Source organism: Platalea leucorodia, assembly GCF_965183815.1.
Source record: "Platalea leucorodia genome assembly, chromosome: 5".
NCBI lineage: Eukaryota > Metazoa > Chordata > Aves > Pelecaniformes > Threskiornithidae > Platalea > Platalea leucorodia.
This window is the reverse complement of record NC_138827.1, coordinates 29,411,415-29,429,100: the sequence shown is the minus strand read 5'-3', so window position 1 is coordinate 29,429,100 and position 17,686 is coordinate 29,411,415. Positions and strand designations below refer to the sequence as shown.

The 17,686-nt window shown below is 40.1% G+C and overlaps 1 protein-coding gene across 1 annotated transcript in view; it reads right to left on the bottom strand.

Moving 5' to 3' along the window:
• LOC309590531 (BEN domain-containing protein 5) overlaps positions 1-17,686 on the bottom strand; it is a gene marked incomplete at both ends in the record, with an annotated part of 962,813 nt that overhangs the window by 195,162 nt on the left and 749,965 nt on the right. The window contains one exon of the mRNA XM_082311814.1: positions 5,947-6,061. Within this exon, the coding sequence (XP_082167940.1) occupies positions 5,947-6,061 (115 nt within the window). The remainder of the gene's footprint in view (positions 1-5,946; positions 6,062-17,686) is intronic.

Genomic DNA, 17,686 nt, shown 5'->3' with positions numbered 1-17,686 from the left:
CCACTAAAGGAAGATGAGAAGCGGCATGTGCTACAAGTTTTGAAGGAGATGAGAAATTTCACACTATCCTGATATCTTCTGGGTAACTGCTTATTTTATGATGACTAATAGGCAATTACTATGGTAATACCGCAATACAACATGTGTGAGGTTTGGGAATGAGAAATTATAGGTAACTACTTTGGACTCATTTCTATGGTAACAAAAAGTAATTGTCATTAAATACCAGTTATATTGCGGCTGTACCTGGTAATTATAGATTTTTTATGCCCAGTAACATAAATAAAACCAATAAATTTATTCAAAAGGTCCGTGATTGTTTACTTATACATTGTTATATAGAATACACAATGACAAACGCCTAATTAGGAAAAATAAACTCCATCGAGAGCTTCATCTTGTCATCTGAGATGGATACTCTGTTTTTCAATTCAAGGCAATGCATGAATTTCACATGCATTAAATGAAGCTAAGAAAAAAACCTTCCCCACCAGAAAAAGAGGTGAAAAAAAATCAAGAGATATTATGCAAATGACAGTATGCATGCGAGTAGCCATGTCTCACAACTGGACAAGTGATACTAAGAACCACGTAACATATCCAGTCACTGTGAACATACATATGTATGTATGTTTGTACGTATGGATGGATGGATAGGATGTATGTATGGACATGTATGTATGCAGGTATAGGTATATCCCCCAAAGTGATATTATCAAAGACCAAAATCAGCACTCTTCAGTATTACAACATATAGCTCTGATTTAGAGCTAAAATAATTTGGATAAAGTCCACATATGCTTTTATTGTCAAAAGACGCCTCATAAATGACATGTGAACATGAATGTTGACCTTTCAACTATTTCTAGAATCACAGAAATAAAGTCCACAAAAACCTATTCAGGATAAATCTGCAACATTTCATCTGGTCCAAAGCTTAGATTTCAGTTTGCATTTCAGACTCTTCAAAAGGCATCTTTAAAAAAAGCCAATTTTTAAACAAATTATGCCATTAACAAACAAAAACAAGAGAAGATTGTCCTTTATAAAATGCTGATATGAATCACTTCAAATGTTTCTCAAGCCTTCCCAGCTCCCTTTTTTCACTTGAAACAACTTGCCAAATTTAACTCACTGCCACAAACCATTTCAGTCCTTACAAAACTACCTTTCTGTGGCAAAAATATACCAGTTGTCCAAAATGCTTCATCCCAACACAGCTTTCATTGCAATATGGACTCTGACACTGTTCATGGTGAATTTGGCTTTCCAGTCTGGGTAGGACTGGCCCCCTTTCTGACCAACAAATTGCTTTGTTAACCCCTCACACAAGCAAGCAGTAAAGATTGTGTTGACTTCAAAAATATTGTACCTGACAGTGAAACAAGAAAGGATTAGAATCAGTGTGTGCCCTCTTCTCCCCATTCACACAAATTCTTGCAGTCCCTACAATCAAGCTAGAAAAATATCGTACTGATGACAGTTCAGAACATTTCGGCTAGTTCATGGCTTTAATTTACTGAAAGCTGATACTGTCACAGCTAACTAACTGAAGGCAACACAGAAATGGCAAGGAACAGGAAGCCTTACTGGGTCATGCAACAAAGCCTTTAGAGAACAGTCAGGATATTTCAACTGCCTTGTCATGGCATTTCTGGGATACCTCAGTGAAGAGCTGCCCAGACTAAGAAACACATCCCTTTTGGTGCCAGTATAGGGTTTCATCTCCGGAAGGTGAGGCTGACAAATTGGAACTAATCTAAGATGGTGTGGTACAGTCATCTCGCCTGCAGGGACACATTTCAGCATTCAGCTGCAGAATGCCAGCTTAAGAACAAGCTCTCAATAAAGGAAAGTTCAGGCCAAGCCTGGGGATGCACGACTTTTAAATCAAGAACACATTTTTTTTCCTTAGTCTAACCCCACCTCCCTGGGGATGATAATAGGTTCAGAAGATGATAATGCTGTACTGCAAACAGAGAGAGAAAAGTCAGAAATCTCTCTTCCCAGCACTAGTTTTCCTTTATTTCTTAAAACTCTTTCACAGTTTAATCCATCAGAGAGGATGAGATTAGTGTTATAGAGAAACTCAGAAATATTCTTATTTTTTGCCATGTTCTTTCACGAAGCTAAAGATCAAGTCATGCACCATCCTCGGCAAAAGGGGTCTTTCAATTCAAGTGAGAGCTGAGGACAAGTTACCAGCCAGAACAGAGGGCAAATTATGCTGAAGACTCACTATTTTAGCTAGGTCAACCAATGGCATCTTCCTGGGCAATTTAATTAACAAGCCCACATGGCATAATGTTTTCTACATACTGTAACTGCAAAGCCAGTTACACTTAGAAGTGCAGTAATACCAGGCTTTAAAGACTTCAAGAAAGGGATAAAGCCTGTCTTCCTGTTTTGGGAGAGACCCTACATCCTTGTCCACAATAAAGAGCAGGTATTTATCATTATCCTGTATGTTAGAAAGATCTGGGTACACTCATGTGGCAAGAAAAGGACTATGGAGGTTTTTTTCACTGAAGAGAGTGCAGTGTAGTAGTCATCTTCACAGAAGGGTATGATGCTAGCGAACCAGCAAACAACAGCTAGCACTGCAAGCAAGAGCAATCTCAATTAGATATTCAGTACTTTGGCTTGCAGGTGAATTCGCACTCTGAGGGCTCCACTTCTCTGCACCTAACCCCTCCCACACTTACACCCAGCCAAATCTGATCTACTGTAGTGTCCTTTGCCCATGATTTTTCATTTCTTAGCTCTTTTCAGAAAGAAACAGGTGAAAGCAAAAATTACATGTTCTGATTTTGAAACAGTCAGAAATTTCACTGGAAATAGTCTAGTAGATGTAATTTCACCAACTCTCTTGGTCTATGTACATAAGTAGTAGCTATTAAGAGACAGAACCGTACTAGTTCACTTTCTGTTAAAAGATTTATGCTCTAAGATTACAATCAAATTGCAACTTTTGCCCATTTATTTTTAAAAAATACTATTTAAAATTGTATATAGACCTTCCAAACATTCTAAATTAGAGGGGATGCTTAACCACCCCTTTAAGTCACACAAGGCACTTTGTCTTTTCATTCCTAACTATATGGGTCCACAAATACACTTCTTAAACTCTTGCATATGCTTGAATAAATCAATAAAGTTTAGCACCCTGTTTCCATGCATCCTGATACACTGGGCATTGATGTTCACTTCCACGGCCATTTCCTTTAGAGCTGCCTGAATGTACATACAACATATAAACAACCTTCCTCACAGATGTGTCTGTGCTGCAAGCACTTGTGCTTTATAGCTGTGATATTAAAGTCACTTGTTGCTGGTTATGAACATTTCACCACAAGAAAGTCCCTTTAGAGTCACAACCCATTTGGTCTGTTCTCTTGAGAATGAGCAACAGTTTGTAGATAATAGACAATTCTTGGCATTATTGTTGCTGTTTTGGCTTAAACTTCTAAAGCTCAGTTCACAAGCACTCAGAACAAAGGAACAAGGATTTTGGACAAGAGCACAAGACCCAAATCCTTGGTGAAAGTCCTGCATCCCAAAAAATGACGATGAAGAAAATCCCATCAGCCAACTGTTACCATATCATCATGGGTAAATGAGTGGTTAGTTCCTGTTTTGATCACAGGAGAACTAGTATATCCCATCCCTTCTACGAGAACTGCTGACATACTCAGGCTTTTAATGGTGCCCACCGCACCTGGGATTTCAGAGGATAGCGAAGTGCATCCGACAGTACACTTTGCCAATTGTACAAAGCTATGTACTGGTGGGGTAAAAAAATCTCTCACACTGGCAGGAGATCAATTTACAAACTCAAGCATGAGGTTTAATTACCCATTTCATTATCTTAGCTTGCATAGCTCTGAATGTGAACCTTCGATGAACCAAAGAAATAGTCACTAGCTGCTGCTTTGAGAAAGAGGGAGATAACAGGAAGTTCAAATGCCTAAAACTGCTCTTGCTGCATATGGCACCACAGACCTTGTTTGCAAAAGCAGGGGGATTGTCCCCAGCCAGTAGATCTGTGCTATACCACACTACGTGGAACTTCTGAAAGTCCTATTTATGTGCTAATCTGAACAAAGACCAAAAGAGATGAAACAGACTTATCTAGCCGATCACAGAGAAGTCTCAGAGTTAAATTTTCAAATACTAGCAATTGATCCTTAGAGATTTTTTTAAAATTCATCCAGTAAACTCAAGCAAATAAATTGTGATGTGCTTGTGGATTTTGTATGAGCAGGAAATAAAGTGTTTGCTGTAAATTATTCACTCAGCACTAGTTAACTACAACGCCGGCACATTACTAGGCTTTTTAATATTCTTCTCAAGATAATAGGTAGCATTTTGCTTATTACCCTCATTTTTAAATTATTAGTTACATTAGGCCTTTTGTAAATAAAGTGAAGAATTGCAAGAAAATCAAATGCTTTTCCAACTACCTCATTAAAAGTCTCTTTAGTTCAGGAGGGTTGAAAATTCTGCATATCATGAAAAGCTAAAACAATAGTATACCATGAGGCTCAGCAATTCCAAATTAATTCACATGCCCTTTCATAACACCTGGGTTCCCAAAAGGCTTTTCAAGTTATGAGCCATATGCATGTCTGTAAAGCTGCATGCCTCTCAAAAAGTATAAATAATAGTGCAGGAAAAAACCTATAGGGCAAGTGAATTTATGGGGGAAAAAGAAAACTACTTAATTGCAACTGGAGTTGCCTACGTACAGGGTACCTGGAAGAGAGTAAAGCTGTGTAGTATCAAATTCTAGAGCCATTTTAGGGCTTTATTCCTGTAAGGTGACATAACCTTTATGATAAATTCCTAGTGCTGTCAGATGCCACTACTGGAATATCGCTCCCTGGTTTTGGATTTGCAAAGAGTTGAAGGAGTATCAGTGTAGCTGGAAGGAGACCATGTGCCCTTGGAAGTTTCACTTATAAAACATGTATATAAGCACTGTTGAAATCACCCACGCAATTCCCTGCTATTTCAGTTTAGTAAGTAGCAAAGCATAGGAGGGCTAAGAAGCACATATCAAAACAAAGAACAGAGCCAGCAGCACCATTTTCTGCAACTTCTACCTTCTTCCTCGGTGGTGGTCTCATCCACACAATAACCCAGTCTTATTCTGCTTAGCAATGCAATACCTAATTAGATCAAAGCTCAAGGTAGCCTGGCTACAAAGCGTATTGTGTTATTTAGTCTTGTGCTGTAAGCAAAACCACATGCATTATTATTACATTTCTCAGGGGCTTCTGCAGAGAACTATGTGGTACATGTAATTGCCCCCACAAACAAATCATCAACTAATCAACTGCTTTTCATTATCACCTCCAGCAGCACATTTATTTTGTAAATAAATGCATTAAAAGCAAACAATTTTAGGGAAAACAAAAGATTATCTGAATACGTTCTCAACAGAGGAGGTGGTAAAGTAGTAATTCAAATACTAAAATGAAGCAAAATTAGCATAGGGTGGAATGATTATTCCATTCTATGTATCCCTATCTATTACAGTACAATAATAGACTGAAATCTGTGACTTTAATGGATGATCTGGGTAGTTGAAGGGAACTGTGATTGACTGACACATTTACATAGAGGCTGATGAGCAGCATAATGAATGCATTTATAAAACACAGCTAAGGTCTAACTCTAAGCCAACTTTAACTCCCACACCTAGAGGAGGCTTGCAGAGCAGATACCCTGCTATCTTGGAGAGTTGCTCTCTACATCCTGAAGCAATCAAATTTTCCATTGAGCCCCCTTCCTCGACAGGAACTTCAGGAAGCATACGGCCACATGAGAACCTCCAGTTTAAGAGGAATGAATTGAAACAAGCCATATGAGATTCAGTGACAAAACAGTGCAGGGTGTATAAGGTAGATATAACAATACGCAGATTCATACTCCACACCATACCTGTAATTTCCTAGGTATACTCCATCAGGATTGAGCATGGGTGCAATCTTGAAGACCAGGTGATCTCTCAGTACTTTCGCAATAGGATGCTGGCTCACAAGGAAATCAATTATACCTGAGAAAAATGAAAGAAGAGTTTGAAGAGGGGGGTTTATGACATCAATGATTTCCAGATATCTGAAATTTCACATATAAAAGATTAGAATGATCATTCCTCTTGGTTCCTGGCACTGCTCCTTCTTCCAACAGAACAAACCACTTGCAATCATGTAGCACTTGCCACCTTCTAAAAACTCCAGGAATAAGAACTTTTAAGGATAAATACTTCAGTCCATCCTCATAATGCAAGTACAATATGGCTACATTATCAAATACAGTCAGGTTTCCAGAGAGGGAAGTTACTGCTCATCAGCTGAGCCACAAGAGCAAAACATTTCTCCTCCTAAGTGGTGAAATGAAGTAAAACCTGCTAGTTTAAGCCTAGCACCTTACATACCCAGCATGCATACATGGGCACATACTGTAGCTCAGCTCATGAGTGGCAATTTGTTGAGCTGAGGCACCTCAAATTTGGCTGAGCACATGCCCACACCTACCCTTGACATACAAACACAGAGTTTATATCATCTGCATGTATAAAGAGGTATAAAATTCCGCACTAAAATTGGGAGAGTTACAAAAACTCTGTACTAGGCACAAGGAAACTGTGGGATTGATAGACTGGAATTTATAAGGTCAGATTCTTCACTTACTTTACACCCATAAAAACCAGGAGTAACTCCATCTCATCAGTGAACCTCCTTTAATGTGGAACCAAGGCAAGTGACAGGGGAAACAGATCCTAAATACCCTTCCTTCGGGCACAGTCACAGCACCAGACCCCGCAGGAGCTCCAGCCCTGGGCCTTGTGCTCAGGGAGCGACTAAACATCTCCTTGCTCCAAGGCTGGTGCTGGGGCAGGAGGCAGGCAGTCTGGCAGTTAAATTCATTTCTTATTCCTCCACTGAGTTGGTACTGAGAGAAATAGCTTCCAGGGAATGAATGTCGAGATAAATTGAGTTCCTGTGTAATCTCAGGACACCCACAGATAGGTCATGACAATTTGCTATTTATTGTAAGGTCCATCCTGTGAAGCAGGAACCATTTACTGAATTTCCCCAGAATAAATCAATCTCTATGCTCTAGTAACAGGATAAAATTAAGCAGAGAAAAATTAAGGCTGATCATCAGTAAAATTTCACTAATGGCAAGCTCTATTAGACTATGGAATTGTCTCTCCAGGGGAAGAGTGGAATCCTGTCATCAGAAACATTTAACGCTGGACAGGGCAAAGCCCTAGGGAAGAGATATAACAAGCAACAATTCAGCATAGAAAAGATGGCATGGGCTAACTAGCTGACTTCAAAAGAGCTGACTTTAGACCTGATTTTTTGTGATGCAATCAAAATCTTTAAAAACAAACAAACTAAAACTGAGGTACATGCCAGGTTAACCACACTTGTTTATAGCTTGGCTGAAACATACATTAAAGATGGGACCAAAATCTCACATTCTGTACAACTCCTTCATTTAGCCTATTTCCTAAGGCCCATTTTGTATTTCAAATACTAACAAATGTGAACCTAAGCTGCTGTTGGAATGAATTCTAATTTGCTGAGGCACACGGGGAAAAATGAGGCTTCTGAAATGTCTAAGATGATCAAGGTATAATTGACTCTAAACATCAGCAATTTTTTCATCTATTAGCAACTAATCCTGAAGAAGAGAAAGTCCCTTTCTGTAACCAGGTCTTCCACTTGAGAAGAGGCTAAACCTGAATTTCTGAGGCAAATTAGCATATACATAATTATATTGCTCAGGAAATGTTTCCACAATTACCTCCTCTCAATGAAGGAAACTGAACATCGATCTGCTTTTTGGCTGGTGTTGTGTCTTTTGTTCATTATACAACAGCAAGTACACAAAGAAACAAGAAGGACACAGTTGGACCCTGAACAACCAGGTTTCCTAACTGTATGCAAACACAAAAGGCTTAGCTATGTTAAACTGCTGCTCTAACTGTTTTCTGGCAGTGTCTAAAACATAATCCACAGTATGCACACCTGGAAGGCTCAAAACTACTTAAAGAGATACAATCCCACACTTAGTCCGTGGCTTCTTGAGACATTATGCTGGTTTTAGTTTTAAAGAGCTTGCAACTAGACTCAAAACATCACATCCGTTCGTGTTTTCTAAAATACTTGGAAGAGTTAACTATTCAGAAATCGGTATGTCCAGAACATACTTTATCCTAGGTCAGGTACGATCTCTCAAAGCAGCCTCAATAAATGTGGCATAAATATCGCGTTGTGTACATGGTCATCACTTCATCAAAGATCTTGGTGGAACAGTTTTGCCATGAAAACTGGCAGTGCACCAAGCATGTACTTGTGACAGCTCTTCACGCAGCAGGGAGGACCACAAATACCTTGGGGATAACATGACTGCTTTTCATTCAAGACATAAGACAAGAGCCCAAACTCTCATAGCTTTGCTCTGGCTGTAACTGTGCCAGGGAAGAGGCTTGTCCAGGTTCTGCTCATTTTCCTCCTCTTATTGATGCAGCCTCACTCACAGAGCTTGGCAAAGGCATCTTGGCAACTAGAAGCTACAGTTTTCAGCTTCACGCAGGGAATTATTATTCCCTAACCAAGAACATGCTATGACATGGAAGGTTGTGTATAAACATGTAATGGGTGAGCCTCTGCTTGGCATGATTCACTGTTGCACCAGACACACCAGAGGGAAGAGAAGAGACTGACCTTGGGCACCCAGCAGCTTGGTGGCAAACAAGACCCAGCTTTTCTCAATGTACCACAACATATTAGGGGGTACTGCAGCCAGGTTCACCCAATCCAGAGAGATTTACTGTATTTTCTTATTTAGGAGACAGTTAATTAAATCTGAAGAAGTCTTACCCCATGATAAAAATACAAAGCAAGAGTTAAAAATACCTGACTCACAGAAGTCTAACCTGGAAGTAAAGGCAGTTCCCAGGAACATAAGCGAAACATCAGATGAAAGCATACATCTATGTATACAAACCTCTCTACAAAATTATTGTAAGCATCCAAATAATCAATACAATTAACAAATAGCTTTGTCTTTCGGAGGAACCCAATAGTCTCTGGATCAATAACATTTAAAGTAAAAAGACAGATATAAGACTATTAAAAAAAATACCATCGCAGAGAACTTGGTCCTCCTGTTAATAAATCAATACAAACTAAATTTTACAGCTTCTATAATCAGCAAGAGACATATCAGTGTATCTCATTAGGCTGGGGTTAAGAATTTGGCAGCAACCAAAGCCCATTTAATATCATTTACTTCAAGGCAGACATGGCAATACAACAGATGCCCTAATTTATTTGTTGATCTTTGTATTAAAATAACAGTTTGGTGGTAAACAGGAAGGGTAATGATGCCAGTCACCCTTGTTAGTGGCTAATAATTGCTTAATTTGTCCACTAATTGACCTATGCTACTGTTGAAGCACTGGATCGTGTTGCAGGGCATGAAGTAAACAAGGCCACTGTAATGTTACTTTAGAGAATGACTTCTGGAAATAGAACTACTTATTGCTATAAATTTTCTCTTCACAGATGAGCAGATTAATTGGTCTGCCAATTAGTCTGCTATTAAAGAAAAAAAGGGCTGCCCACAGATTGGTTGGATCTTCGAACCGCAGCCCCAGTTTGGGTCAAATGAAATAATCCAATCTGTATCAGTCACATCAGCTATGAAAACTAAGACAAGTATTATTTAAAAAAAAATCTCTGTGGCTGGAGATCAAGGAAAATAGCTTAATAACTAAAGTATTAGCTCTTCAAGCTACTTTAAAATAAAATGGAGAACATGATGGAATGGGCCTACTCAGGCACATTACAGTATGGAAAAGTTCTCCAATTAAAAGAAGCGAAACAATATAGATTATTTTTGTATCATCCTTTCCGGAAAGTAATTAAAATCATTATTTTTCAAATAATAACATGCAATTATAGATGCTGCCTGGAACTGGAACAGCTCAGAAATCAGCATTCAGCCATGAATATAAGAAGAGGCTTATCCATAGTCCACTAAAAATCAACCAAATTCTTTACATTAACTTCAAGGAGCTTTTCATAGTTGTGAGGGAAAGGAAAGAATCAAAAACAAGGAAAAGGGAAAACAATGCTGACAACTGCTAGTCATTAGATACACAGTCACAGGCTCCAATAATTTTAGCAGTTTTTTACCAGTCTTTCTTGGTAAACACAACTTCACTGAAACTGTGCTAATTCAGGACCAAATCTCCTCTACTCCAAGGCACTTCTCTGTCATTATTCTTTCTCAAGACTAAATGTACTTTCTCAAATATCTCTTGCCTTCTGCAGCTCAGCACCTCTCACCTAGTCTAACACCAGATCATGTGGCATCTCTCTGCCTGCCCTAATCCAGCTCAAATTATCTACTGGTGCTTGACAAGAAAGTTGATCATTCCCTCTCCCATAACATGTCAAAGAAACCTTCTCTGCTCACATGATTTCTACTGTTCTGTCTGGGTGTTCCTTCAAATAACTGTCTTAAACTGTTTAAACTTCCTGCCATCTCTAACATGACCTCTCCACATTTGCTTCTTCCAAAGAAAAGCCTGTCTTATCCCCTGTTTCTCCATTACCACATCCTTCCACTCTCAGTCTAACAATATGTTTAATTGTATAACTATGTAATAAATTTCCCCTGCTTCTATTACTGAAAATCTAATCATCACAGATCCTAATGCAATATGGCAACTGCTAATACAAACATATCCTGGACTGTGTCTAGTATATGCCAAGAAAGAAGTGATTTGTATTTTCAGACCCATTTCCTAACACTGAATAACTGCTGGTATCCTGCGGTCAGCTCACCATAGCCCGCAGGTTAAAGAGAATGTAACGATTAGGCTCTAACAACAACAGGATATATTCATTGGAAAACAAATACAAGGGAGTCCTGAATGCTTATGGTTATATAAAACTATTGAAATGTTCTCTTAAAGGAGACTGAACCAATGTGAAAGACACTATACTTACACTTATGTGGAGAGCAGGAGAACAAAAATGTGGGGTTGGGCTTTTTGGAGAGGTTATTTAATGTAATGGTGAAAAAAAAAAATCAGATGATAAGGCCGGCCAAGTAGCTACAATATTCTGTCTCCACAGAACAAGTACAGCACAAGCAGTAAACAACAGCAATCCACTGCTGTTGCACCATTTGTCTGTGAAGGAACTCTCTTTTGGCAAAAGAGCCCTTGTCTGTTCAGCCTTTGCCCTTTCTCCTGAGCCTCCAGAAAACAAAACAAAACAAAACACAAACCAAAAAACCAACCAAACACCACCAACAAAATGAAACATGAAAAAGACAGATGGACACTCTTCTCCATCCCAGCATGGTGGGAAAGGTGTCACACTCACACTGAACCCTACTCAGCACAGGTCACAGCAATGCCGTACCAGCGTGGTCTCTACAGAAAGCATACCTGTGCATACAGGCCAATAGACAGAAATGATCCAATAATCGTCTTAGCCTGAAGTGTTTCCAATATTCAGCACAACAGCAAGAAAAAAAAAAAACGCATGTGAATGGTGATAAATGAGTAGAGCTGACTCACAGCAGGGTTATTGACATGATCTAACATCATGCTGTCACTGAAATTATCCCTACAAAAGATCATCGCATAGAGTGATCCATAAGCACAAGATCATTGGAGATGCTGACTCTTACTTCTTACACTGCTGCTCCTCCTCTTAATGTGTAAAAACAGACTGCCAAACTCAACTGTTTTTTTTTAACGCTTTTTAGAAAGATGTTTGGGGGGGGGGGGGCGGGGAAGGCACACAAGGGGGCGCACAATGATTCTAACATGAATACAGAAGGAACTTATACATTTCTAATGCTTCATTAATTGGTTTCCTGGTCTTTCCAAAGGTCCTTTTGGAATCCATGGCAAAAAGAAAGTTTATTTCATCAAAATTATAAAAATATGGGTGTTGTAGGAGCACTGCAAAACTAAAACAGGCACCTGGTTACAGTGTTAGATGAAGGAAAATTTGTTGCCTGAAGTATATCAGCCAACAGATTTCTGTGCCAAACCTGATGCATATCTGCATATGCTCTCTCTGAGTAGTTACTGCAATTAAGTGAGAGTGGGAAGATCCAGAACACTGGCTGTTTTTCATTAACTCCCCTCTCTGGCCATCCTCAGTACACACAAAAGTGCAAGGGAATTGCTTGCACTCAGAGAGGAATGCAGTACTATGCACAAAACTTTAGTGAGTATTCATCAGGTCCTACTTTTCACCTCAGCCTCTGCTCCTCCTATTTCCTCTATGCTGATGCTCAAATTTCATCTAACCTTCTCCCAGGACAGGCTCAGAGGGGGCCTGCACAGGCCTGCGGGTGCCATATGATGAAAAACAATCAAGTTCTTCAAAAATTCAGAGAAGTTACCAATTTTTCCCAGAGGTTCCCGTGGACAGGAAGCTCTCAAGGGAGACAACAGCTAAACAACACAATTACCCATGACAAAACAGATAGGAGCCAACGAAGGCAGCCAAGACAGCGTTAGGAAGGATGCAGTAGGTGAACCAGATACATTCCTGGTTATGGTTCACCTAAAGTGTCCCCAACTAGACAAGTAAATATTTTAGTGCTAAGATCTCATTACTTGAGTATGGTTGGTTAAAAGCACCCCAAATAGCCTTTAGGCCCCTGTGGTCATTTGTTTTTTTTCTGCAACCATCACTGTTATTGTGTTTTTTAAAAAAAAAAAAAAAAGGCAGCAGTTAAGCCCCTGGTGGATTGTACTCATGGTCCCACTTCACCTATTTTTAAATAAGTTTTAATAAACTTCAGACAGAAAAGTTGCACACCTAACTTCAAGGATTCAGCTGTGATAAGCAGATTGATTAGGAGCACATCAAGCTGTATTACAGCATATTTGTTCTTTTATTTACCGTTTACTCTCTCATCTATTCTCTGCTGTAACTCTGTCTCTTCAAAACACAGGATTAAAAGCAAAGGAAATCTCAAATAATGGGATAAAATGAATGTGCAGGAAATGAATGGGTGAATTAGATTACAGCAGATGAAACACTGAGGTCTCAAATGCAAAATGCATGGAGTTTATTTAATTTGTTACTCTTTTAAAATGAAAATACGCTCACTGACTTGAATTAGTAATTTCCCTGTTTTAAGATATGTTAGTCCATTACAGCTAGGCCTGTTTCCAGAGCAGTGAAATAAATGGAAAACAGCCAGTCTCCCAGGGAACGCACTAGCTCACTGCATTTTGCCAGCCCAGTGAAACAGTGCTAATGTCAGCTCCAGAGAAAACCGTGCTTCTGCTGTAGGGGCTGCATGCAAAGGAATTGATAATGACTAGCAACAAATACTTAAAATGGCAGAGCAAGGCACTATGGATTTTAACTCAAGTTTTAATGTGCATGGTAAGCACAGGCAGTAATTGATTTAAAGAACGTTTAAAAAATTATTGTTCCTGACCTCTCCCTCCATCTCTCCTCCAGTTAGCATAGGGTTCCACAAATAATTAATCTAGCATTCAGTGCGGCTGAAACACAAATCCATATGAAGAAAGCAAGAGGTAGGAACGGCACTCAAGAGCCTCCCAAATGGGTTCTGCCAGCATAAGAGAGAAAGACTGCTCTGTCAGTCTCTGACCTGAATCAGGCCATCCCAACCCCTCACCTCCACCCCATCTCTCCAGCTTTCTCCACTATATACTTTTGCACGTAATGATCTAACTGAGGGGACTGAAGTCTGCTGGAGGACCACAAGTGTGTGGCAGGCCTCTCTAGACAGATGAGCAGACCATAGTTTGTGAGGACAGCGAGTAGCCGGTGTGTTACCGCATCACAGCTCTATAATTAAATAAGACTCTAGCCATTCTGGTACCCAAACACTTCAACTGCTTTCCAGAACGCCCAATAAAGTTATAAAATTCCTTCTCACACTGTTGTATGGGTACAGGAGACATTTCTGCCATTACAGCCCCAAATAACATAAAAATTGCAAATTCAAGGTGGATTCAGGAACATCTTGCCATAGTAAAACATTCTAGAACTACTGGGTAATAAGATGAACCACATGATGCCACTAGGCAGACCTTGCCTATTTTAATGTGTCTGCTGATTAAGAATGGATGGGACAGACTGGGACAGAAAACACCCTGTGAATGTATTTCCTTATATTTATATTCCTTGTTTTCACACAAAGGATGTACACTCACACCATCTACCTTTCATGTGCACTGACTATATCACTCTTTTTGCTGGATGTCTACATTTAGACCATGCAAACATTGCCTCAAAACCCCAAAGAGTGCCAGACCACGGTGCTCCAGATGTGTTTCAAGCAGGGAGACTACATAGAGAAATGGATATGACTGTAATAGAGTCAGTCACAAATCAGCAGTCTAGAAGCAGAATCAATTCAGTGCAAAAAGTTAGTAAGTGATGAGTGCTTGGGATTTCCTATATATTTTTATGAGCTGTGGCTATTTCCTCATAAAAAGACTCACATCTGCTTTGGAGGGTATGTGACTGCTGGTGCTGGGCTGGAGCACAACATCCTGATTCAGTACTGAAAAGATATAGATATACATTGCCAGTAAAACATAATTAAAGTTGGCATTCTCAGTGACTAGGATGCGGGACCAGGAGCCAGAATGCCTGATCTTGGTCTCTAGGACTGCTGATTTTTGGCAGGTTGCTACCAGAGTCTGCTATTTTAGGATATTCAACTTGAGATAACAATGGCTAGATTTGCAGGGCAACAAAGCTAGCATCTTTAGGGCCAAAACCAGCAGATGGATTTTTCAAAGAAACTCATGAAGCTCATTGGTGCTGACTGCACTTGGAAATGTGGCAAGTGGCAACAAAAAGGGTTTGCTAGGTGTTGAGCAAATTCTGAAATTTTTCTATTCTTACCCAGCTGCCACTAGCGGAGATCTGACAGTCCATTCCCTCACGTCTCTGCCTCAAAGATAAGCACTTTCTAAAAACCAGCCCTGTAGAGGTCAAGATGGAAAGCCTTTTAGTAACAGAAACAACCAGTATTGCTGGTCACTTCAGAAATACAGACTTGAGTACTCTCCGCTCTGCTGTCTTCTTTTCTTCCAAACAAAATCAGGAGCACTGAAACTCTTCCACAAACCATAGGTGGTGCTCAGCACCTCACAGAATCACCTGGGGAGGGTTAAATGTGGTATTTGAATATTGCTTGTTAAAATTGTCAACTAAAAAAGAGACAATTAAGCATTTTGTGAGGGCAAGTCTAATTCCTACTTGAAAGTTCTCCAGATACTTTACTCTCACCTGAAAAAATAACATTACTAAACTGACCTTAGCAGATGATGAGACCATGAGAATTTTCTCATTACGAAAGACTGCCTACGTCATATGTAATGCTGTTCTGATAAAACAGTCTTCTAGCATGCCTTAAGATTTGCTCTGATGTTTTGGCAGTTTAACAGCTGGAGACCCCAAGGAAGCCCAGTTTGACCCTTTCTCTCAATTGTCGGAACCAGCAATTTATGGCCTCAGGACTCGTTTTGGTGCCACTGATTTGGATTGTGGGTCTTTTCAGACTTTAGAAAAAGACACAGAACAACAAAAAAGCTAGATTGTCAACAGCTTCAAACTTGGGGGTTTATGGCAGCAGCAGGCTGCTTGAACACTTGATCAGAGAAGCAGTAGGGTGATAGTGGCACGATCTACCTCATCCCACTGCAGTGCTGAGCACGTGGGACTCATACACTCACTCCAGCAGCACCTGGTACTCACTGTGAGTCCAGGTGGTACATCAGGTTAATCTCTCCCAATATTTCATGGTATCTGGCTCTCCTGTTCCTTACAGCAATGAGACCCCCACTAGCTTCAAAAATTAGATCAATGTAGGGGAATAGAATGAGGCCAAGGCTGGATTTGTCTGGTAAAATGTGCAAAATAGAACAGAGAGGAGCAGACTGCCTCCTGACCTCTGTAGTGATGAGCCCATACCTCAGCCACTTTATTACCCTGATGGCTGATGTAGCTTGCTTAACTACAAACTAATCTCCCCCAGACCTGGAGGGCAGTCATACAGTTCTCCAGTAGAACTGACACAACACCAAAGACCTGTGGAATTGACTTGAAAAAATGTGCAGGAGTATACAGCTGCTGCAGGATTGCCCGAAGGGTTCATAAATTCAGCGCACAACACAGACTGAGTGGGTGGCTTTGTTGCTTGGCTTTGTTTTCTTTAATTTTCCTAATATGCTGTAAGGAGCTTGGAGTTCTCTTTGCATCAAAATGAGCCTACCAATACCCCCTAGGTGGTGCCTCTCTTTTCCTCCTGGGAAGAAACAAAAGGGTTCCTGGAGAAACACTGTGGGAATCAGATGATCTTGCTGTATTAATGAATTACTTGGGATTTATCAGAATAATTCTAAAGATGATGCTTCAGAAGATGATGTGTTTGGTCACTGTTATTCAAAGTCTGTCCTTCCCATGAGTGTGAGTCCTCCACACAGCTCTAAAAACATTTGCTGGATTATGGCCCTCAATTTTTACAGAATTAACTAATGTTAAATATAGCCAAGATTTAAGCCTTATAATTGAACAGAAATATGCAGATCCCACCTTCCCTGATGTGCAAGACAAGAGGGTTACAACCCAGAAAATTGGCTTAATTGCAAAGGGGGGAAAAATAGATACAAGAGTAGAAGGACCCTGAATGCATGAACCAGAATTAGGCAGGCATGTACCTTGGCAGAATTAACTCAGGCATCCTTGCATTGTTTCCTGCTATCCTGATCGACTTACAAAACATCCGTCTTTCCACCATGGCCCTAAAGGGGAGTTTCAGCTGTACTCCAATGGCTCACATAGCACTAGTGAAGAAGGGAAAAAAATAGAAACAGAAAATCACTTCATTCTCCAGTTTTCGATTTAGAGCTATAAGGGTCTTCCAGGGAAAAAGAATCTAGATCATTATGTTATTGCTGCTCCACCCAGGACCAGGCTAAGCTCCCCAGAACCTGGAAGATGACTGTTCTCTTCCCCTCCATGACAACTGGACATGTCGACATCCGAAACCCTTCCAGGGCCAGCAAGGAGACTGCATCACAAGTGTAAAGTTTCCAAAGTTGCCTGCACCAGAGAAAAGATTCCCAGCAGAGCTTTATAAGTGATAAAAAGAAACTCTTTATGGACCCAGGGAGGACTAAGCAGACTTTGTTCTACTTGGGAAACCACTAAAGGTTGCTGTATTAGAAGGAATAGCCAAAGATAATGACGCTTCTCCTTTCAAGCATTTTGCTGAATTGTCTTATCAGGACTCTGAGCACTCCCTGTGCCCAGAGTTACCTTTTCACAATCTGGCAGCAGTGCCTTTCTCTGGGGACCAGGAACCTCTGGGTTTTCAGTGTGCTTAGTTTAACAAAGGTGGGCACTGGGAATGCTGGGCTAGTTTTACCTAAAAACCTCCCTCGGAGGCTTGTCATATAGTGCTGTTTTGCATGTTCAGTAAGCACAAGCAAGCAGCTACATTGTGCTCTTAGTCTTATAGCATTAACTGTGGTAACAATAAGAACTATAGAAGTCTTAAGATGGATAGATCAGCCCGAGCAAAGAAGGCAAAAGGTAGATTTCTCTGGAGGCAGACAGAGAATACATTT